General features: G+C 37.1%; 1 protein-coding gene across 3 annotated transcripts in view; it reads right to left on the reverse strand.

Annotated features, from left to right (window-relative positions):
* Window positions 1–24,298, reverse strand: part of Ppp2r5e (protein phosphatase 2 regulatory subunit B'epsilon) — a 160,949-nt gene that overhangs the window by 59,785 nt on the left and 76,866 nt on the right. For all 3 annotated transcript variants that reach the window (XM_047538891.1, XM_047538892.1, XM_047538889.1), the window contains exon 3: window positions 11,368–11,564. In XM_047538891.1, the coding sequence (XP_047394847.1) occupies window positions 11,368–11,564 (197 nt within the window). The remainder of the gene's footprint in view (window positions 1–11,367; window positions 11,565–24,298) is intronic.

Below are 24,298 nucleotides of genomic sequence, written 5' to 3' on the forward strand. Positions count from 1 at the left end.
ATTTTCTTTTCTCTACTGCCTCCCTGTATTTAACAGTGTAATTGTGGTTTTCCTCTCATAGTGCCTTATCTTCTCCCCATTTTTCAGAAGCAACTTTTTAAGAAGTCACTGGATAGTGGATACATATTTGTTTTATTTTTATTTTTTCTGTTTCTTCTTCATTTACAGATAAAGTTTGACTTTAAATATTGGTCAGTTATCAACTACCTCCTGGAAATGACCTGCTCTTTTGTTTTCTTGCCTTTTTTTGGTGGGGGGGAAGTTGGGGGGTGGGTACTAGGGATTAAAGTCAGGGGCACTCTGCCACTGAGCTATATACCCCCAGTCCATGTTTTTATTTTGAGACTATCTCACTAAATTGCAGGGACTGGCTGCAAACCTATGATCCTCCTGGTTCAGTTTCCCCAGTAGCTGGTATTACAGGCATGTACCACCACAGCCTTCTCTTTTGCCAAATTCTTGCTTCAAGAATTCCCGCTGGGTGAGGTGGCCCATGCCTGTAATCCCAGCTGCTCAGGAGGCTGAGGCAAGAGGAGTTCAAAGACTCAGCACCACCGGGGAGGTTCTAAGCAACTCAGTGAGACCCCGTCTCTAAGTAAAATACAAAACAGGGCCAGGATTGTGGTTCAGCGGTTCAGTGCCCCTGAGTTCAATCCCCAGTACAAAAAAAAAAGGAATTCCACATTGAGGGGGCTGGGGTTGTGGGTCAGTGGTAGAGCCTAGCATGTGTGAGGCGCTGGGTTCAACCCTCGGCACCACATAAAAATAAATAAGTAAAAGTACTGTGTCTATCTACAACTTAAAAAAAAATTTTTTTTAGGAATTCCACATTGATGACAATAGGTTTCTGCATTTTCCCCCCACTAAAAATACACCACTATGGTGTAACTAGCTTCCTCCTTAGAGAATGAATCAACACATCTCTCTCATTTCTATCAGGAGAGAGACAGCTAAACCATACAAACTAACACCAAGCACTAGAATTATCTAAGACCCACTTGTACATACCACGGGCAGTATTTCCCAACCACTTTATCATTTATTTTCTTGGTAGATTTTTCTAGAAGCATTGCTTAAACCTCTAAACCACATGTTCACTTTCAAGGTTATATTAAAAGGTAGGAAAAAAAGAGAAAGCAAAACTTGAATGCAGTACTATAACTTATCCTGCAAATTCTGCCAGTTCTCTTCTTGGGGGAAGGCAGGAGACAGAAGGCACGTATTATCACTACAATGAGATGATATTATTGGATATATCAGCACTAGACAAGTCACAGCTTCAAACAATTTTAAGTATATTGAAAACTCTGAACAACCTTTAAAGCAGTTAAGCCACAAGGACTACAGCTTGTAAGTGAAGCAAATAGTTGCTTCCTGAGTAAAACCCCTCTCTTTAGCATATTTAAATTAAAACTAAACACTTTTAAATCACTGTCAAACTCCTTAAGAGAGAATTCTTATGGGAGAGAAATGGTAAACTATTAATGTAGGAGAGACATGAAATTTTTTTATTTAGGTAAACTAAGGGCAGTATATACACAAACATATATAATTATAAACACATGGGCACATGCCAATTTACAGGGGGTCCTCTCTCACAAAAAGAAATGATAAATTTTTTTAAAAATTTAAAAACCTGAAATGAAATTTCACAAAAGGCAAGTTTAAAATTAACAGCCAAGAAGTCATCTCAAAGATGACCAAAAAAACAACAAACAAACTTGCAGGCCAGCAAGACCTCACTGTAACCAGGAAAATGTATAAATTCATCTTAAAGGAAAAGATAGGTCTATCAGAGATATCATAGGTGGTAGCATGAATAACGATAACTGTGCTAAACTTTTTTCATATTTTAATTTTTACAACAACCTTCTAAAGTGACCACACACCTAAAATCACACAACTAAGTGGCTAGGTTGGGTCCAGGTCTATTTGTACCTCTTATCCAAGCAGGAGAATAAAAAGGAAAAGCAGGTTGTACGTATATTAGTGCTTTCAAGGATTACAGGGGCCATCATAAAGATGGAATGATGATGTGCAAATCATCAAACTCCCTTGCTCCAAATGCAGGTTGACCAATCAACTTAAGAATTCCTTGACTGCCCCAACAGCTTGCTTGCAGGGAGAGAAGGCATAGTTCAAATACAATCCTTGGGTACCTATGAGTGATCGGCTCCAGGACCCCTCTATGGACACCAAAATCTGCAGATGCTCAAATCCCTTAAATAAAGTGGTATAGTGTTTGCATATAACCTACCAACATCCTTCCATATACTTTAAATCATCTCTGGATAACTTATAATACCTAATACAATGCAAATGCCATTGAATACTTGTTACATTATTTAGGTAATAAGAAGGGGAAAAGTCTGTATATGTTTAGTACAGATGCAATTTTTTTCAAATATTTTTCTATCATCAGTTGTTTGGTTGAAAGGGATACAGAACCAATGGATTCAGATGGCAGACTACATATGCTAACAACTCTCTACTGAGAAGTGCTTTTCTCACTCTAACTTCATACACTGGCCCTTTGAATTCCCTTCTGAGTCTCTTGTGAGCTCAACCAAGTCAACCACAAACAAGACTGCAAAGATGGCACATTACCAAGCTAAATCAGCTACATGAAGCTTGTAATGGTGGGACAGGGAGGCAAGTGGCATGAGGGAGCATGTGAACTTAGGGAACAGAATCATCTCAAGTACTGTAGTTTGGTGGAACAGAGTGAGGTTTGAATAGCAAAACCCTCCTCCTGGGCTCCTCCTTAACCCAAGTCAATATATATCTTCCAATACTAGGAAAAGACGGTTAGGGTAGGGGAAAGGCTGAGAAGCAGTGTTATCAATATAAGAATTACGCAGAGGTCATGTAAAGTTATTGTATAGGGCAGTGAGATGGTGAAAGGAGAGGGAGTAAAGGGGGAAGCTGTTTAACCCCAGAACCTACTATTTTAAACTAGCCTTGTCAGAAGTAGCAAGAGATACAGGGAAGGACTTTTCATCTATTTAGAACAGCTCACGGGAAAAAGAAAAACAAAACAAAACAATACCAAGGTAGGAATCCAACCTTTAGGACTTTAGTCCTCTGTGTGTGTGTGTGTGTGTGTGTGTTAGCATGCACACACAAACATACATGCTGCACACTTGGAGATCAAACTCAAGGCCCCACATGTCAGGCAAGTGCTCTACCATGAGCTACAACCCCAGTTCAGTCGTCATTCTTTACAGGAAAGAATGATTATAGGGACACATTATGGCAGAGTAGCTAAAGTATGGTATCTAGAGCCAGATTTTCGGGATTCAAAGCTGTTACTCAAGTGAGTGGCATGGCTTTAGACAAATTTCTTAACTTCTCTACTTCCTTTCCCATATCTATAAAGTGGTATCTATAATACTACCTATCTCAGGGTTGTTGTGAAGATTGAATTAATTCACGCACTGTAGTTGCCACAGATTATTGTGCTGCTAACAATGGAAAGTATACAAGAGCTGGCAATCCTCTTTTATTACTACACATCTTCGTGAAGAACTTGTAAGCATTCAAATAGGACTAAAACTCTAAGCTGCGTATTCTAACAATTTATCAGAACCATCATAAAATAGAAAATCTGAACAGTCAAACATGCATTTAAGAAACTGAATTCACTACCAAAAACTTTCCCAAAGAGAAAACTCCAGGCCCAGATGGTCACTGGTGAAGTCATTCTAACACATTCATTTTTCATCTTTAGTTGCTGACAAAATTGGGAGAACACTATTTCTTTCTAATCTTTTTCCAATTAAGCAATATCTAGCATAGATGTTTAGTGCATACATGGCAAAATCAAACAATTTTGAGTCAGATATACCTTTGAAAGTTTAATCAGAAGCGAATGATTTTTCTCCCACAAAAATACCTAACAATATACAAAAGTTTACATATTCACTGACCCCATGAAACCAATCTGTAGGCACCCCAAGATGCTAAGTAAATATTGTTAAATGAGCATTAACTTGAATAGTACAGAGAGACAGTTTACGACAGTAATACAGGAAAGAACAAAGTACCTCCCAGTTTCACTACACTCTGACAAATTACAAAGGCTAATAGTCAGTTCCGAATCTTGAGCAGTGAATTCTTCCTGATCTTCTAAAAATGTCTTTGGGGTAACTTTCATTATTAAATCTTAACTTTTTTCCTATGTACTGAGGAAATCTTAAATTTTCTAATCTAATTCTCAGGTCCTATCTCTTAGCTTTATCCTGTCCTCAAAATTTCTCAATAACTTCAGTTACTAAATGTGCTTCTCACCTATCACTCAATTCTCCTCCATTACTTTTATTTCCAATCTTAAACAATCCACCACCACCCACTTACCTCCAATGGCTCTATGCTATTAATACAAGACTGTAATTTCTTTCTTTTTTTTTTTTTTTTTTTTTTTTTTTTTTTTTTTGGTAATTGTAGATGAACAACATATCTTTATTTATTTGTTTATTTTTCTGTGGTGCTAAGGATGGAATCCAGTGCCTCACGCAGGCTAGGCATGTGCTCTACCACTGAGCTACAGCCCCAGCTCTAGCCTGTAATATCTTTGAATCCATTAAGGCAAATTCTAGCCAGAATATATAGTTATTTTCTTAAACAGATGCAGGAAGAGGGAAAATGAAAAGTTCTTATTTTTCCCAGGTCATCATCATTCATTTAGATAGTCATGATCCTATTTAAAAAAAAAATCCTCTTTCCTTCAGCCAATAGCATATGTAATGGAGTTAACAAAGCACTCTAAGAATATGTACAGGCAAACCCTGAGATCTTTAATTGTGACTTCATAACCTCCCACAAAACAATATTATTCTATTAAGAGGCTAATAAGAGCTATGATTTCTGATTAAATCAAAGAATTTATAAAAGATAAAGTACTTAGATAACCAAGTGACATGATATAATCTGAGATTGGGAAAAAACAAAGTTAGTGGTGGCCAAGAAACAATATAAAGGGAGTAAAGGAAAGAGCTCAATAGAAAAGAAGAAAACAACCATTCACCATATTTTACTGAAACTACATTAGCTTTGGGAAAATCACAATTTGAGGTGTACAGAGATTTTACCAGACTGGGAGTAAGGCAGACTTAGAAATGAAGAAAAGCCCATGTCATAACAAAATAGGTAAATAATAACAACAGTGAACATGTGATAAGGCTGAATACTTTTTGTAAGAGGGAAATGCTATAGGATTTTACTCTAATGAAGATATTACAACAAAATTTCTGTCAGGGGCGGGCTCTGAGGGCCCCAGAGCCGCACTGTGGCCTGATCTCTAAGATGGCGCCTGGCAGCTTGCCAGACTTAGCTGCACTCATATACAAGTTTTAGGAAGTAACTCTGGTTGGCTGTTGTACATGAGGCAATCCTGGTATCTGCCTGGAGACTGTTCCTTGATAGGCTGACTTTCCTGGTAGTCTACTCTCTGATAGGATGATGTTCTCAATATAAGTCTGAGACTTGTGGAATAAAGTCCTTTTGGTTCCTGTGATCAAGAAGAGCGTACGCCTTGTGATTGTCCCCGCGGGTGGTGGGCGATCATAAGTTTCCACCATTGCGGGAGCAATCTATCAATCGTCACCATCTCAACTTCCTTAAGTGATCCACTCTCAATCCACTGGATTGGCTCCCCCCTGTACCACTGCACTGAAACACAGTGATTCTATGGTAACATCTGGAGTATTCTCATTGGTCTTTCTCTCCCCTGCCCTACTCCATGCTGACAATAATCCATCTCCCACCTCTCCACATTTAGGTCTCCCATGGGAACCTCAACATTAACATACCAAAAATCAACTCCTTGGCTCTTCTATCCAAAATTTGCTCTCCCTGGTACCAAACTTTTCTCACACAACAGCAAGCGCTTACCACTGAGAGACATTTCCAGCCCAAGTGTTAGCCCTCCTGTCCTTCTCCCATTCCTCACCTATGCTAGTCTGCATTCCACATCTTCTGTAACAACACTCCCCTGAATGATTCCCCTCTGTCTTCAATGTCAGCCCCTTCCATTCTATCTGCCCTACTGCCATTATAATGCCAATCCGACCCTATCACTCTTTCAGAATCTCATGTGGACATCTTCAGCTGCCACTATTCACTTCCTCCTGCTCCCCAAAACGTGCACGCGCGCATACACACATTCTCTCTCTCTCTCTCTCTTTCTCTCCCTCTCTTTCTCTCTTCCTCCCTTCCTCCCTCTCTCCCTACCTCCCTCCCTCTTAAGGCTGTAACAACATAGCACTCCTAGTGTCTCCCTGTATTCATCATGTGGTTTGGGAATTCCTTTGTATCATATAATTTGTTTTTTTTTCATGTCAACATTTTCTGCCACTTGGAAAACACATGTTCATTTTTTAATACTCTACTAAGGCTTCACTCATTCTATAAAGTCTGCTTTGACCACCCTACATGGCCAATCAATCACCCACTCTCTCTACTCCTTCCTTGCCTTGTACATACTTCTGAGTGTACATGTGACACTATCTTATAAGGTGCTTATATAAGTGTTCTCTCCATCAGATTGTGAGCTCCTTGGCAGAGCAAGGCCATCTTTTTTTAATAATTAAAATGCAAAAGCATGGCAGTAAGTCATTTAATAAATATTACCTGGAATTAACAAAAACAATGTCTTCACCAATAAGAATTCATCTCACATTTGAAGTATCCCCCAACAGAAATATTTTTGAAAAAGATGTATGAATATAAAGAACATAAAATATGCCAGGTGTAGTGGTACACACTTGTAATCCCAGAGGCTCAGGAGGCTAAGGCAGGAGGATTTGAGTTCAAAGCCAGTCTCAGCAACAGTGAGGTACTAAGCAACTCAGTGAGACCCTATCTCTAAATAAAATACAAAAAACAGGGCTGGGGGGCTGGGGGGCTGGGGAGATAGCTCAGCTGGTAGAGTGCTTGCCTCACAAGCACAAGGCCCTGAGTTCGATCCCCAGTACCACAAAAAAAAAAAAAAAACAGGGCTGGGGATGTGGCTGAGTGGTTGGGTGCCCCTGAGTTCAATCTCCAGTACCCAAAAACTAAAATATACAGATTTCAGATTTGGGTAAATAAAAATTTACACAGGATTACTTGGAGAGCCAGAAATTCTAAGAAATCTTTCAAATAAATACGAAGCAACAGAACCAAAAACAGTATTAATGTAATGTAATTTTAAAACACACCTGTGCACACACACACATACACACACACATGCCTCAAGGACAAAAGTTTGACACTGGAAATGATTGAAAGCATAAGATAGCTAATCTTAAAGAAACTTAAAGTCTAAGTTCTTACTTTTCCATCAGATATGACCCCATGAGAAATACATGAAATATACCACTTACCTAATCATATATTCCAGATAATGATTTGTAAACTTACAGTCAGGATCCATCATAAATTTTTAGACTATGTTTATCAATAGACTTGGCAGTTTTCAGAGTTGGAAAGATCATCATCATCATCATCATCAACTCCTTCCAACGAGAAAATGAGACTAAAAGAAGAAATTACTTAGCCAAGGTCTCAGTGCTACAAAAGTGAAAGATAAAAAATGAGGACAGCTTCCATATTCACTTTCTGAGGCTCTTTCTACTATTCCCATACTTTTTACTATTCCCATATTTTTCTACTATTCCCATATTTTTCTGTGGGTAAGTTATGTACTATTTTGTTATGTTTTGTTTTAAAGAGTTGGTTTTTTCCTTAATTCTAGCAGTCTGCAGGTGGTATCCAGACTTCATTTAAACATCAGAAATGACTTCCCTAACTCATAGATTAGTTTCATCTGTCACTTTATTTCCCATTAACAGGAATACCAGCTTCAAAGTATGGGTCCCATCAGGCTGGATGAGCTTTTGGTGTTGATGCTTACACCATACACCATGTGGTTATAAGTCAGTATCCATTATGGCCTGTGAAACAGTCATTGATACTGCATTAAAAATACTATCATTGTCTTCACTAATCCTAGTCAGGTAGTTTCATTCTATAATACCAAGACGGGAAGAGATGGGAACAGTAACTGTTCAATTAACAGGATCATCCTGGAGTTAGGGAATCTGAGAACCACTAAGGCAATGGAAAATGACATATCTGAGAAAGCATTTTAAGTCCACAAACAAATCATGGGTTCCACCAATGATTATAAAATCAAATATCTAATAACAAAATTATTGAAACAGAAAAATATTAACTAATTCGTGTCATGTGTTAGGTACTGTTCTAAAAGCTTTACATAAGTTATCATCAATCCTCACGAAACGCCCCCTAAAGGTGGGTAAGACATGGATTAGGAAAGTGAATAGCACCAGAATTTCTACACATATACAAGTGGTCACAACACAGAAGTAGGGAGGATCAAGGGAGACTTAGTTCCCAGTCTTCCTACAGAGCTTTAACTGTTAATGTCAAACTGTATGTGCACCTGAGGTGGTGAGAACCTTGATATGCAAACAAAGCAGAATTATGTTATTTACATGGAATATTTATGAAGTGGGGTAGGAAAGACTAAGACCATCCTTCCCACTGCCCTATGGACTCTTTAGCACCACACAAAAAATTGGAAATTAGAAAAACTAGGTAAGTGTGTAAAAGGACAAAACCAAACAAACTCCAGAAGGATAGGTTGCCAAGAAGCAGAGGACCTAAAAGAAAAAGAAAGCACTGGGCTTTCTGAAACAGTGGCAACACTGTAAATAAGCTCTTGAAAGGAAAATGTGAATCAGAGGCAGGGGCTGGAACGTACATGATAGGCCAGAAACAGGCTATTTAAAAACAAATTAACACCAAATGCTGGAGAAGACGTGGAGAAGCAGGAACTCTCACTTACTGCTGGTTGGGAATGTAAAATGGAACAGTTACGCTGATAGACAGTTTGGTGATTTCTTAGAAAACTAAGCATAACTGCTGCCATGAGATTCAGCAATTGCACTCCTTGCTATTTACACAAAAGGAATTAAAAAATGTATGACTACACAAAAGCCTGCATATGGGTGTTCACAGGAGCTTTATTCATAACTGCCAAAACATGGAAGTAACCAAGCTGTCCTTCACAGTTCAATGGATAAACTGTGATACACCCTCACAGTGGAATATTATTCAACACTAAAAAGCATGAGCTATCAAGCAATGAAAAGATATGAAGGAAACTTAACACATATTACTAAGTAAAAGAAGTCAATTTGAAGAGAGTATATACTGTATGATTCCAACTATGTAATACTCTGGAAAAGGCAAAACTATGAAGATGGTAAAAAAAAAAAAAAAAAAATCAGTGGTTGCCAAGGAGTTGGGCATGGGGATGATAATGAAAAGACTGAACACAGTGGATTTTTAGCGCAGAGAAAATATTCTGTGAGATAACTGGTAGATACACATCATTACATATTTGTCCAAACACAAAGAATAGATACTAATACCAAGCACGAACCCTAATTAAACAAAGGGCTCTGGGTGATTATGATGTGCCAGTGCAAGTTTAATCAATTATAACAAATGTACCATTGTGATGGGGGAAGCTATGCCTGTCCGGGGCAGGGATATATGGAAAATCTCTGGACATTCCCCTCTGCAATCATAAAACTGCTCTAAAAAATTAAAATCTTTAAAAATGAATAAACAAATATACAGATTATTTCCATACAAGGGCAAACTGATGTGGTTATGAGCATATTCATAGGGTACAGGTTAAATATGGTACAGTCATAAAATGAAATACAATGTAATCGGTAAAAAGACATGGCAGCTTTAGATGTACTGATATATATTACTAAGTGAAAAAAGCAAGGTGCAGAAAGGGTATACAGTATACCACTATTTGTGCTTACAAAAGACAGTATTTATAAAAAATTATATTCTTATATATTCATAATTATCAATGGGAAGATTTGGAGAAAAGTTATAAACAGTGTATACCTCTGCTGACTGAGGATACAGTTACATATAACAAAGGGACTGGGCTCTGGGGAAGGCAAGTAGACTAGAGAAAATTCTTAGTTTTAGGATAAAATTTAGAAAGCATACACACTCAAGAGCAGGAGTCCCAACAGTGCAACTACTGATATTTGTGATCAGATAATTCTTAGTTATGTGGGCTGTCCTGTGCACCATTAGACATCTTAGCTGTGAAACACATCCTCCTGCTGTGCCTGGTTGTGACTACCAAAAATGTCTCTGGACATTGCCGAATGTTCCCTGTGAAGTAAAACTGCTTCAGGGTAAGAAGTACTACAAGAGCCACAATAAAAGTAATTTACAAAACACTATAGCATTACATTCTTGTATTTACAAGGATGTATAACAACTCCAATACCCATTCATCTATAGATCTGGCATATTTGGCATAGTTTTGAAACGACCTTCATATATCAGTTTCTCGAGCCAAGATAATTCAAGCCCCTTCCCAAATCTGGATTATCACTTCTAACCGTATCTACTCCATCACAATTGTTTCTTTTCTGCACCTATTGAATACAAATAATAAACTAAATAATAAAGCTAGATAGATGTTCAGCAGTATACGAGAGTATGCCAATTCCCCCAATGGGCTCCCCAATGATACACTGACCTTTTCGTTACCTCTGCAGCTTAATTTCAGGAGTAGGTACACCAGCCTTATCCTCCATTCTACCCACCCCTAAATAGCATGTTTCTAGATCTAAGATCTTCTGAGATGTCAAGGAAGGCAACCCTCCCAAAGAAATCTAACAGACAACCATATTTTTGCTCAACTTTTGAAAAACTAATAACTATTGACTCAATAAGAACATAATTACTCACGCTAATGTTTCTTCCTATTAATTCCTAACAAACACACAAAGTGTAACACACCGTTCTAAAATCGTGAAAGGCATCACCCCTGATTTCAAGGAGATTATAGAGAGGATTAGTTCTAAAGCCAAGAGAGGGCTTTACTACAGTCTACAATCACAATTTTATTAAGTGTAAAGGCATTTCTAATATACCACAATGAATGGGAAGGACAAAAAGCAAGATATCCAACAGGACTGAATATTTTTCAAACACTGATCTAAAACTTTGGTTGATTTTCCTGTGTCTGTTCTTTTTCCAAGGCCAGAAATCCAATAATACCCTGGCAATCTTGGCTTCATATTTTGAGGTTACTGATTCCTTCAATGCTGTTGTAGTTGAAAAGTTCTGGATTTCATCCTCATGAAATCATGCTCTTCGGATTCTAGTATTGTGCCGACTACTTTTACTTAGCTCTCAGAAGGTTGGCTCTCATTTGTGAAGGTAACCTCCAGAGACCTCACTCTGTAATAAATACATATGTGAGTCACTACGGAAGATGCTTAAAAGTGTCAGCGGCGGAAAAAAGAAACTCACCATTCTAACTACTTCAGGGTAAGTCTGCTCTGTCAAACAGCCTCTGCTTATTGTAATGTAGTCCACCAGTTCATTAAGAGTGGAGCGCTTGTATTCTTTCATTTTAAGATCAGATAGCGTGTCCATGAAGTCAAAAATGACACAGCACTGCTGAAGTTTCTTTAGGAACAGTTCAGGCTGCTCTGAGGTTGGAACGTCTAAGAAAAAAAAAGGAAATGGTTTAAGTCTGTCATCAATTTCTAAGTAACAGGAATTCTCTGCGAAATTTACTTCAAAAGCAAGCTCAAAAGAAAAAGAATTCACATGACAATAGTGTTCTTTTTAACAGTTACACATGGGGGGAGGGGATAACATATACACTACTTCAGAGATCTTGGTTCTAAAAACTACAATGTACCCACACAATTGACTGTGTTTGCTATTCTGCAACCAAAGATTGACTAAAATCCCAAGAGCCATTAGAAGGTTGAAGCAAATTTTAACAACAACAAAAAACTGATGTCAATACCCTTAAATTCAAAAACACTGAAAAATGTCAAATTTCCCCTTATAAGGTGAAGTCAGAAGTTTTCACTGTTGGTTTAAATTAGTTTTACTAAAAAAATTTCAAAGCAGAAATGTCAGTCTATCCATTTTAATTTCATGCTGACATCCTTGGTATTTAAAAAGCAATTATTGTGTGTGTTTTTATTTTCTGTTTTGTTTTTGCGAAGTTTCTTTGTCAAAGACACTTGAAAACCCAACAAAATGAAAAAATAACAACTCTCTAAAAAAGAGCACACTACATGAGTGTGGTGGCACACATCTGTAAAGCCAGCAGCTCAGAAGGCTGAGGCAGGAGGATCATAAGTTCAAAACCAGCCTCAACAACTCAGCGAGGCCCTAAGCAACTTAGTGAGACTCTATCTCAAAATAAAAAATAAAAAACATTTTTTTTTAAATAAAAAGGGTTGGGGATGTGGCTCAGTGGTAAAGCACCCCTGGGTTCAATCCCTGGTACAAAAACACAAATAAGTAAAAATAAAAACCGACAGGCACGGTGTTGCACGCTTGAAATTTCAGAGACTCAGGAGTCTGAGGCAGAAGGATCTCGAGTTCAAAGCCAGCCTCAGCAACCGTGAGGTGCTAAGAAACTCAGTAAGACCCTGCCTCTAAATAAAATATAAAATAGGGCAGGGGGTGTGGCTCAGTGATTGAGGGCCCCCAAGTTCCATCCCTGGTACTAAATCACACACACACACACCAGTAGTAGGAAAATAAGAGCAAATTCTCTTCATCTACACTCTCTTTTGATCCACCTTCTTCCCTTACATTGGGGAAAAAAACACTAACGTCTTTATTAATATGTTCTCAGAACAGACATCTGTTCTTTTTCAAGCAAACAGCAGGTCAGGCATTTGGCTTGGTTAAAAAAAAAAAAAAAATGTAGAAATTTTTAGGTTAGTTTAAATTCTCCAGCTACAAAAGAATCTGCTCTACAGTTGGATCTGAAATACACAATTGAGCTACAGACAACCAAATCCACTCCTATATTCTCTACCATTTTATTTCCCTAAACTAGAGCATCACTGAAGAGGCAATGAAAATTATGACCAAGGTAGGATCTGCTGCCTTTATCCAAGACAATTAACTCATTACTCCTCAGAACATCCTTAGAGGTAAGCAGGTGGCATGGTTATTCTTCATTTTTCAAAAAGAAAATTAGACACAGTCATTGAGATCAACATAAGAATGAGCTATGGAGCTGGACACAATGCCCAGGTCTCTAGCCATACTCCCAGGTTCCCATACTCAAGAAAGATCTTAACAGTGTTTGGCCAGTCACTAGCAACCATCCTCACTCAGTCTTCCAGTAAATGCTCTAGAGTGGCCTTGCAATGCAGGTCACCCACTCTCTGGAGGGGATTGATACATCCCCTAGAACCCACCTTATAGCCAAGAGCCCCATAGAGGAGGGCGGGGATAAGCCTTAGGCTGATATACACAGGATCCACATAACTAGCTCCATTAACTCCCATCTCCTACCCATATATTCCTCAACCCAAGCTCCAGGGCACCAGCCAAGTCACCCTGGACCTCATAAATAATTCCCCCAACCACAAAACCTAGTTGAAAGGAAAACAGACCTTTTCCAAAGGATATTAGGGAATAAGAAACAATAATACATTTGAAGGTATGTAGTATCACCACTATATACTCAGCATAAACAAGTTGTAAATTTAGTAACTGTTAAACAGTGAGTTTCACTTCACCCCAACACCTCCAAAGGTCCCCAGCAACTTAATATATCTTAAAATCAAATACTTTGGATTTAAGGCATAATAAGCAGCTTATTCTGTGCTCCTATAATCAATCGTTTTTAAAACATCTAGCCTGAGACCATAAGAACTAAACATAGTCAGATCAAGCTTTCTCTTTAAGCCATACCTGTTCAGGTATTTAAAATAAATAAATAAGCAAAAACTAAATACAGCTGCTTATGAATATGACTGCAGAGTCTTAACTAGTATGTAATTACATGCACAGGACCAACATAGTCCAGACCCCACACCTTAAGCTGAATGGAAGTTTTCATGCTGTTTAAAAAAAAAAAAAAAAAGAAAAAAAGAAAAAGCTTATTAAATGGAGTATTGGTTAAAGGTTAAAATCTTCAGGGGAAATTGCAATTTTTGAAATCATGACTTTAATAAAGCCTAAAAATCAGAATGTTCACATGGAGACCTCCTTAACACAGCACACAAGAATAACAAAACATCTGTAAATGATGGCCTTTCTAAGAGCAAATCAACATTTTTAGTAGTAACAATTAATATTTGTAGTTACTGCAATAACAGTCAAGAGATTCATTTACTTAACAATTCAAAAATTTGGGCCATAACATTTAGATCATTTTTAATGTCAAGCAATTGGAATTTATCCTTTGTTTATGCAAACTGGTATGTCACAGATAAATGAGAACCAGGCTAACCACTTGCCAGATGGAATAATGATAATAGCACACATTTACTGAACAGAGTGGGTATACTTACTACGTACTATTCTAAACATACACATTACATCTCTAATATCTACAACAACCCTACACAGTAGGTACTATTTAGAATTTACTAGATAAATAAACCAAGATAGATTGATTCAGTAATCTGTCTTATAGCTAATAAGCACTGGAGACAGGTTTCAAACAGGCAATCTGGCTCCAGGCCTGGGCTCATCACCACTAGGTACCATTCAAACACAATCAATGGCCAGAAAGTTACTATATTCCAGAAAAGGGGGGGGGGGGGGTAGATGAAAAAATAAAAAAGCAGAAAGAAATTAACAAATTAATCCCTAGTGTGCCCTTATTCATAAAGTATCATGCTGAATCCCTTCTGTCTCCCCTCCAGCCCATTCCCCAGAGATTAATATGCAGAGTTAAAGTTATGCTTCATCCTTTATCACAAACTAAATTCTTCTAAAATGAACTCCATTAAATTGAAGAACTTAAGCAGTCAAGAGCAATCAAAAGCTGGGATGGGTGCAGGGCAGGGTGCGGGGGCCTTTACAGTAATGATTTAAAAAGGACAAGAAACTATTTCATTGTGGGGAAAGAATGACCTATCAAAACATTCCAAGAGCCAGGTGTGGTGAAACTCACCTATAGTTCCAGCTACAGGAAGGACAAAGTGAGTAGGTGAAGCAGGAGGACAGCTTAAGTCCAAGCATTCAAGCAGGCCTGGACCAGCAAGACCTTATCTCTTTTAAAACAAAACAAAAACCACAATTGCTCCAAGCAAGAACCAGTAACGGCTGTCCCTTGAACTGGCTGTCCCAGGAACTGTCGTACTCCTCCCCCATAGCTATGTTGCTCCCAATCCTTCTGCTCTCATCTACCTAGCCCCTGAGGACTGTGAAAAGGTAGAATTAATAGGTAGGACAGGCCAGGGATCCGAAGGTACACTCTGAATAGTCCCAAGGGTTTCAAAAAAATTAAAGAAGTTTAGTATCTATGTATGGAACCAGTTCCAGAAGCAGATATAAATATTCTTTTTTTAAAGAGACATTTATAAAAAGGATCAGTTACTAAGCCATAAAGAAAAAAATCTCATAAATGACAGAAAGCAGATAGTCAGTAAATTCCAATCACAATGCATTAAATAAATAACACTACCTACCCACCTCCCAAATCCAAATCACCTGAAAATCTAAACACTTCTGAAGTAACTTAAAAGAAAATTAAAGGTCATCATAGAATCCCCAAGCAGATCAGACAGTGGGTACTTCTTTCTATCTTCAAATGGAAACCCCTGGTCTACAAAAGCTAGCCTGCCCCCAGGGAGAAAAATCCCACAGAATCATACCATAAATAACGAGGAATCAATAAGTGGTTATGTAATAATACCATGAAGGTCATTAGCACAATGACTATCCATCCAATGTTAGTATTTGTTTAAAGGGGAGAAAAATTGATCCAGTCATAACAGGTGATAAAATCATATTAGGTCAGACTCCATGAATCTAGAAGAACACTTAAAACTGATTTCCAAAATTTGCTTCCCACCAAGAAAACAGTGTAGGGACAAACTAAGTTACATTTCTCACTGTATTGTCTTACTCTCCTTTTTAGCATTAATCATTTTTTCCATATATCTTTTAGATCACCATCTCCCAGCATTGCTAACAACTGTCAACAATTAGAGCAAATGACTACCGCCCCTTCAAGGTGTTCATACACAAATAACTTTAAAATTTACAAGTGTGATATGCAATGGAAAAATGGACACAGTCAAAGAGTAGAGAAGAGTACAAATTCAGATTCAGTGGCAACAAATGATTCTCCTTATATCTAAAGAACAGTCCACAGGATCCATTATGTATTTTAATCACAGTCCCTCTCCCTGGCCCACATATCATAATAGGAGTGAGAAAGAGAACTCCCTTCTCCCTCATTATGACTTAAAAGGTTGGTTGTTATTTACCATTTGCAGAAGCTCATTATTCCCTAGTCATTAACTTCCATTATTGTATCCTATCTAATGTTTAGGGTACAAGATCATGGATCCAAGATCAGCTTTCTCTTGAGGCTTGGCTCAATCAGAACTATGAAAAGCACTGGCAATCTGAAAAGCAAACAAGTAGCAAGGAAGAAGAAATAAAATTCAAGTTTAGTGTCTTTTAGTTTTGGTGCTATCAGACTCCAATCAACTAAAAATCAGAATGTTAAATTCGCATTTGCAAATATGCCAATAAAATAAATAAAGAAGGTAGAAGGTACATATCACTATATTTATTAGCCATATCATAAAACAAGGCAATTTTTTTTAAAAAAATTAATTTTTAAAAAAGATGTGGGCTAGAACTTATTTATACATAAGCTATTATAAAATACATTGGGGTGCTAGGGATATAGCTCATTTGGTAGAGTGCCTGCCTCACAAGCACAGGCCCTGGGTTCAAATCCCCAGCACCGCAAAAAAATACATGGGGAACAGGCTGGGGATATAGCTCAGTTGATAGAGTGCTTGCCTCACACAGGCCCTGGGTTCAATTCCCAGAACTGCAATCAATCAATCAATCAATAAAAATGAAAATAAAAAATACATGGGGAAATATAATAAAAGCAAATGTTGCAGGGCATGGTGGTGGTATATGCCTGAAATCGCAGTGGCTTGGGAGGGAGGAAGGGAGGGAGGGAGGGAGGGAGGGAGGGAGGAAGGAAGGAAGGAAAGAAGGAAGGAAGGAAAGAAAGAAAGAAAGAAGGAAAGAAAGAAAGGAAAGGAAGAAAGAAAGAAAGAAAGAAAGAAAGGAAGGAAGGAAGGAAGGAAGATTGGTTTTGAATAAACATTTACTTAATAAATAAAGGCATGGAATTAATATTTCCATAAGATGTTTGCATTAGAAGCTAAACTATTACATTACTGAACTCCTAATGAACAGTATCTGTTATTCAATGAAATATATTTATAAATTATATTTGTAACATTTCCCTCCAAAAGATCTAAAATAGCATCCTTCTAAATTAACAATGCTTTTCACTTCGAAACATTCTAAGATATTTATCACTCAACTCCTTTACTTCCACTTCTCCAACTTAAAAAAAAAAAAAAAAAAAATCAGGGATCAACACAGAACTAGCGTGGAAATTATGATCTCTTAACCCTGCCACCCTAACCCTTAGAACATTGCCGTTTAGTGTTCGTTTATGCATCAGTCTCTCATAGGTAACCCTTTGTAAACTTAAACAAAATCCATGAATATTTTACTTACTAAGTCTTACATGAGTTTATATTTAGAGAAAACGAAGAATAATATCTCTTGGGTCTAAGAAGATGCTTAGTATAATACTAGATTACCAGCACACATGGTAAAATAATTATGTCCCTGGGGTTCATCCAATTCATTGTCACCAATGTTACCTTTAAACATAGACATAGGCAGAGTCATTCCTGTATATAGCACGTTATTACAGGAAATCTTAAAAGAACCTCATTTTATTAGAACTGTGCTTCCATTAGAAATTGATTTTGACACCTGATAAATCACAGATCTAACCAATAACATTTCATCAAAACAAGGACATAATTGTAAATCTTCATATTGAATCAAATAATAAAACTAGGCTTCATGTCCTAGGAACTGGATCCAAACATGACATTCGAATCACACAAGGTACTTCAACATACAACCTATTAACTAAAAATAAGCATTAAATTCTTGAACATTTCAATTACTATATTACTATATTCAAATTAGTGGGTTCAAAAATGTTTGCTGTTGGAAAATGGTGGTGGTGGTTATGTTTTTTCCACTGTCAGAAATTTATATCCCCTCATATGATTTCTGTGTGGCTAGGGTTGAGAACCACTGTTTTTAGAGCAAGAACTTTAAAATCCTCTTTCATCTCCTTTACCTTTGAAAGTCTTTCTCTTAGTTTACTTAAAGTTGGCAGTCAAAACTTTCAGCTTCCAAGTTAAGGAAGACCCCTGGAAACATCTGTTTTCTTACTGGCCTTGACTATAAAAAAGTAAATGAAGACTTGGGTGCTTTTAGAACTCTTGTCAATCTATTAGAAAACTGAAAACACTTCATTAACTATTAGCACACACTTTTTCCATATCAAAACATATATTACAGAAAGGCTAGCACAAATTTTACAGCAGGATCAAAAGCATGACACCAGCGCCAGCCGAACATGGAGGCGCATACCGGTAATCCCAGTTACTCAGGAGGCTGAAGCAGGGGGAATAACAAGTTGGAGGTCAGCCTGGGAAATGTAGTGAAACCCTGATTCCAAAAAAATTTTTAAAGAGGGGGAGTCTGAGGATGTGACTTAGTGGTAGAGCACTTACCTACCATGTGCAAGGTTCTGGGTTCAATCTATAGTACCATCCAAAGGGGGGAAGAAAAAAAAAAAGACTACTGAAAAGCAGAAAAGGCCAGTACTGAAGTTTCAAGGTAAAAAGAATGGCAATAACCTATAATTAACATTTACCTATTGTAAACCATTGTACTAAGTTAATCCTCTATTTATTAGTGGCAACTATTAATATTCCAGTTTTTCAGATGAAGAAACTGATATCCAGAACAGCTGAGTCACCTACCCAACATCACGCACTAGGAAGAGCTGCATTAGTATCTGATCCCAGGTAGTCTTATCCCAGGTTCCACACCAATATCCCAGGTTCCACACCAATAACAATAATGATAACAATGATGGCTATAATAAATAATAGTGACTAACAGTCATCATTACCACCACTGGAATTATAAATGTATTTCCACTGCCAATCTAAAAGTAAAGGAAGCCATACACAGGGGCACACACCTATAATCCCCAGCAACTCGAGAGGCTGAGGAAGGAGATTCGCAAGTTTGAAGCCAGCCTGGTCAACTATTAAGACCCTGTCTCCTACTAAAAGGTAGAGAGGACTGGGTATGTAGGTCTATGGTAAAGCGCCCTTGGGTTCAATCCCCAGCACTGCATAAATAAATAGATAAATATATAAGGAAAATTTAATAGATATTTCTTCAAATACTTAGATGTTTTAAAACAATAGAATCAAATCAGCCCTAAACAAGTAAACAAATGTAGGTGGATAAATTTAATTTTTAATAATAATATATTAACTATTTTTCCCAGCTGAGATAATCAACATGTATTTATTATTATTCTTTCATGGAGCTCTCCAGTTCCATTTTCTAAAAGGTAAAAAATACACACACACTGATTTATAAGCAAAACTCAAAGGTCACTGCAGACAAGTATGGCAGCCTCAGCAGCAAATTACATGATTCATGTTATTCTGACACTATGTTTCAATCAAAATAAAGAGGGAATATATAAGCACACAAGTACACACACAGATACACACGATAAATATTTGTTTCCAACACTTTATTTTCTATTCCCCGTGCGTTATCTTCTAATGCCAAGGGAGCCATTGAAATTTGTCAACACAAGAAATAAAATATTTAGAAACTGACCAACTTCTAATTATAGGTGAAAATTACTTTCCTGTTACCAAACTCACCACAGGACAGGGGCCACCAAAGCCTCTGACTCTATTATTAAATCATTTCCTAAGGGCTTATTCCAGGCTCGGAGACATGAGCAGCACAGAAATCAACACTTTTTGAACACGAGGAATTCCTGGACCTTGCTGGGTGTGCCAAAAGGGTTCCAAAACTTACATAGTATTCTACAGTATCCATGTCAGTGGTTCCCTCCTTCGAGGACTTTACATAACAGTAAATTAACAAACAAACAAAAAAAAGTACGTTGCCATTTTTTTCTCTTTCAGTTAGGCGTTTTTAAAAAAAAAAAAAAAAAACTGGTCATGATTTACTTTCACTATAGTTTCATAAAAAGAAAGACCACCACCACCACCACTGGTGGTACTAGGGATTAAACCCACGGCCTTGCTCATGCTAGGCAAGTGCTCTACCACTCAGGAACAATTCCAGTCATCCCCAACCCCCAGCTGCTAGCTGTTTTTTCTCCCCACTCCAACCCACCCCCTCAAAACAGGGTCTCATTAAGTTACCAAGGCCAGCCTAGAACTTGCCATCCTCCTGCCTTAGCCTACTTAGTAGCTGGGATTCCAGGAACGCACCACCAGACCCTGCAGAAAGGACCTTTAAAGTAACAACGAAAAAGAAAGCCCAATCTAAGAATAAACAAAAATTCCTTTTAAAAAAAAAAAAAAAAAAAGGAGAGCTGGCAACCCGGCACACACATGCACAAATACACAGATATGTATTTTCTACCTGGACCTTTCCTTCTCGTCTCCTTTCTTTTCACTTTGCCCCTTAATGGTAAATTCTAGATGTGGGGACTCCTGAGCCACATTATTCCCGTTTCCCCTTTTTCCTAGAAGCATAAACAGCAGGCTGTAACTACAATACTAGTTTCAATTTTATTTAAAGCTGAGAAGATAACCATATGTTCTGCAATATAGGAATGGCAGCCATGTAGCCCTTAAAAACTAGCACAAAATCACCACAAAACTTGTACATGCCTCCACTTGAGCATTTGCAACATTATATTGTGATTTTTTTTTTGTTTACTTATTTATATGTGGTGCTGAGAATTGAACCCAGTACCTCACACACAGCCCCAGCGCTTGACCTTCTTTTTTAAACCAGCACCTCACATGTCCTATTTACCTTTTAATTCTCAGTTCCTGGTAGGAGTTTCTAGAATATAGAAAGTATACAAAAATATTAGTTGAGTAAGTAAACACACATTGAATCTTATTTCTGCATGTATCCAAATTTAAATTAGAACTTATTTCTCTAGAAATAAAATTATACTAAAGAAAGAAAAATGTATCATACATTACTTCCTAATACATTAATACAAAAAGTCCTTAAGTGCAAATTTAAAACTACAGTTGTGTTTTGTTTTATTTGTTGGCAGTACTAGGGATTGAAAACACATTTTAATGATACATTTATGATGCACAAGATGGGGTAGAACCTGGGCGCAGCGCGTGCCTATAATCCCAGTGCCTGCAAACCCAGGTTCTGGAATAGAATCACACCCTCACAGTTTACCAAATAGTTGATAGACTATTTAGTAAAGTCACTTGCTTCTCTTAGCATCAGTTTCCTTATCTAAAAAAATGAGAAAATATGTTTTACATGGTTAAGTGAGATTAAGTAAAAGTCATTTATAAGGAAGTGCTTTTCACAACAAAATAGTATTCCTTTCACAAACATTTATCAAGCATCTTCAATACAGAATGAAATCAATTTCCTCTTCTATAACTGTTGTTAAGACTACCTTCTGGAGAGAATTACTTATGTTTATTTTTAGCACACCTTCAAAATTATTTTAAAAGCATTTAGAAAATAAATTCTGAAGTCTTTCTAGAAACAGTAAAATTTTGTTAAAAAAAATTTTATTCTAGTTAAACAAAGGCTATCTACCTACAACCTGCAAATAATTATAATTTGTCTTCTCATAAATATTTGACTTGTAAGACAAGAAGCAAATCATAAAATCATAAACTGATAAAAAGAAACAGCAAACTTCCTGGATGTGCCCAAGAGCATCAATGAAATTCAATTTTCATCCAGATTCAGCAGTATGAGCAACAACAACAAAAAAAAACCTTCAAAAAAGACTATTTTTACTTATGTCACTGCTATAGGTAAAGAAATTAATTAAGGATTTTTAGCAAGCACTTAACAGTCAGCTGAACATCACACACATGCACACACATAAACACACACAAATTTACAATAAAAGAACACATTATTTTCAACCATTTCTGTTAATTGAGGATCCTTTCCCAAGAGATAACTTCTACAGGGATAAAAATGGCCTATGTACTTTCCATTTGTTTTGAGGATTAACACCAATACAAATCATTTCAGAATAACATGAACTTGCAGCTGTTTTAACAGGATGTTTTTAAGTTAAAACAGATAGATAACACATTAACATCAATTAAGTCCGACGTCTGTTAATTCACAGCTTAATAGCTACTACCACTCAAAGGCACCATTAACCTTTTTATTAAAGGTTTAAAATTAAAAAAAAAAAAAAAAATCAGTCAATCCAATGATGCAATGCCAGCTTAGAGATGCCATTCCTGATCCTCAGATGGGAGTTTAAAGATGAAACCTTAAGCTCCTGAGAGTGACATTGGACTGAGTACAGAGAAATGGTCTTTAATCCCAAAAAGTAGTAAACAGAATACATTTATAATTAAAGTCATAATCTGGGCAATAAAATCCATGACAGCATGTGGTACACCACCCTAATTATGTATGCTTCATACAAAAAATACTAATATAAATTATATACAAATGTAAGTCCATATATGAGTTGAGAAAATTCAAGTCTGAAATATCATATTAACAGAAATGAAGTTTATTTCTTAGCATGTATAAAAAACAGTAGTGTTCAAGCATAAAACAATAAAGAGAAACTTCTATGTGTGTACTTTAAAAAAAAAAAATGTGAGTGCATGATTCCAAAACCAAAACTTGGAGAACAGTAATACAGAAATTTTTAAAAGGCAGTGAATGTTCCTGGAAAGTATAATACTTCAAATCATTGAATAGTAAGATTTGATACTAGCTACAGCTAAAATATTTACAAAGTAAGTTCCTTCTATACTGCTGGCTCCCTGGCCACAAAACACAATGTCTGCAGGGTAGGAGGAGGTACTAAAAAATCTAAAGATGTGTATGCTAATAATGCATTTCTAAGAACAGTCTTCTCCCAGATCTTGATGTAATTCGGCATTCTATGTCCAATGGTGGACTCTAGGGCTTAACTAAACAGGCCACTGAGTAGTACAAACATTTTCTCTTCTTCACTGAAAATGACTTTCCCTTTCACAAAACATATTGCTATTCATTACCATATCTTTCACTTAAGAAATTAGACCAAATATGAGACGTACGAGTTCATCTTATTAAATGTAATAAAATTAAAACCAAACTGGGCAACAAAGTCCACTCTTACAAACGTCTGTCCACTGTCATTATGGAAAAACATCAAAGAAAGTTTTAAGATGTCAAACGAATTAGATTGCTTTCAGCATAATTGGGAACTTGGAGGGAAATGGAAATCCATTTTAAATTCTTCCAGATGGCTAAGGTGGTCCTTTGGGGCCATGCACAATCCTAATAAGGTGCCACTATGTACCTGCTGGGCAATCTGGGGTAATGTAGTACAATGTTGAGATAATGGGCACAGAGTCAGACTGCCTGGATTCCAAGAATGGCCTTGCTTCTCTGTGCCTTTCCTCATGTATAAATCAGGGCATAAGAATAGTACCTACCACACAATGTAGACTTAAGAATTAAATGAGCAAATTAAAATAAAAACACATGGAAGTATATCTGGAACGCATTTGGAGCTCAATAAAATTTAACTGCTAAATTAATGTTTTAAAAAAGCATTGCAAAGTTTAAGTAGCCTTTACAAAAATGAATTTAAGAATATTAGTTCTAGCTAAAGCAATCCTTGGCAGAAAGAGTGAAGCAGGGGGTATCGCAATACCAGAACCTCAACTATACTACAAAGCAATAGTAACAAAAACGGCATGGTATTGGTACCAAAATAGAAAGGTGGATCAATGGTACAGAATAGAGGACACAGACACAAACCCAAATAAATACAATTTTCTCATACTAGACAACGGGGCCAAAAATATGCTATGGAGAAAAGATAGCCTCTTCAACAAATGGTGCTGGGAGAATTGGAAATCCACATGCAACAGAATGAAACTAAACCCATATCTCTCACCATGCACGAAACTAAACTCAAAATGGATTAAGGACCTCGGAATCAGACCAGAGACCTTGCATCTTATAGAAGAAAAAGTAGGTCCAGAGCTTCAACATGTCGGCTTAGGACCAGACTTCCTCAACAGGACTCCCATAGCACAAGAAATAAAAACAAGAATCAATAACTGGGATAGATTCAAACTAA

This window comes from Sciurus carolinensis, chromosome 2, assembly GCF_902686445.1.
Source record: "Sciurus carolinensis chromosome 2, mSciCar1.2, whole genome shotgun sequence".
NCBI lineage: Eukaryota > Metazoa > Chordata > Mammalia > Rodentia > Sciuridae > Sciurus > Sciurus carolinensis.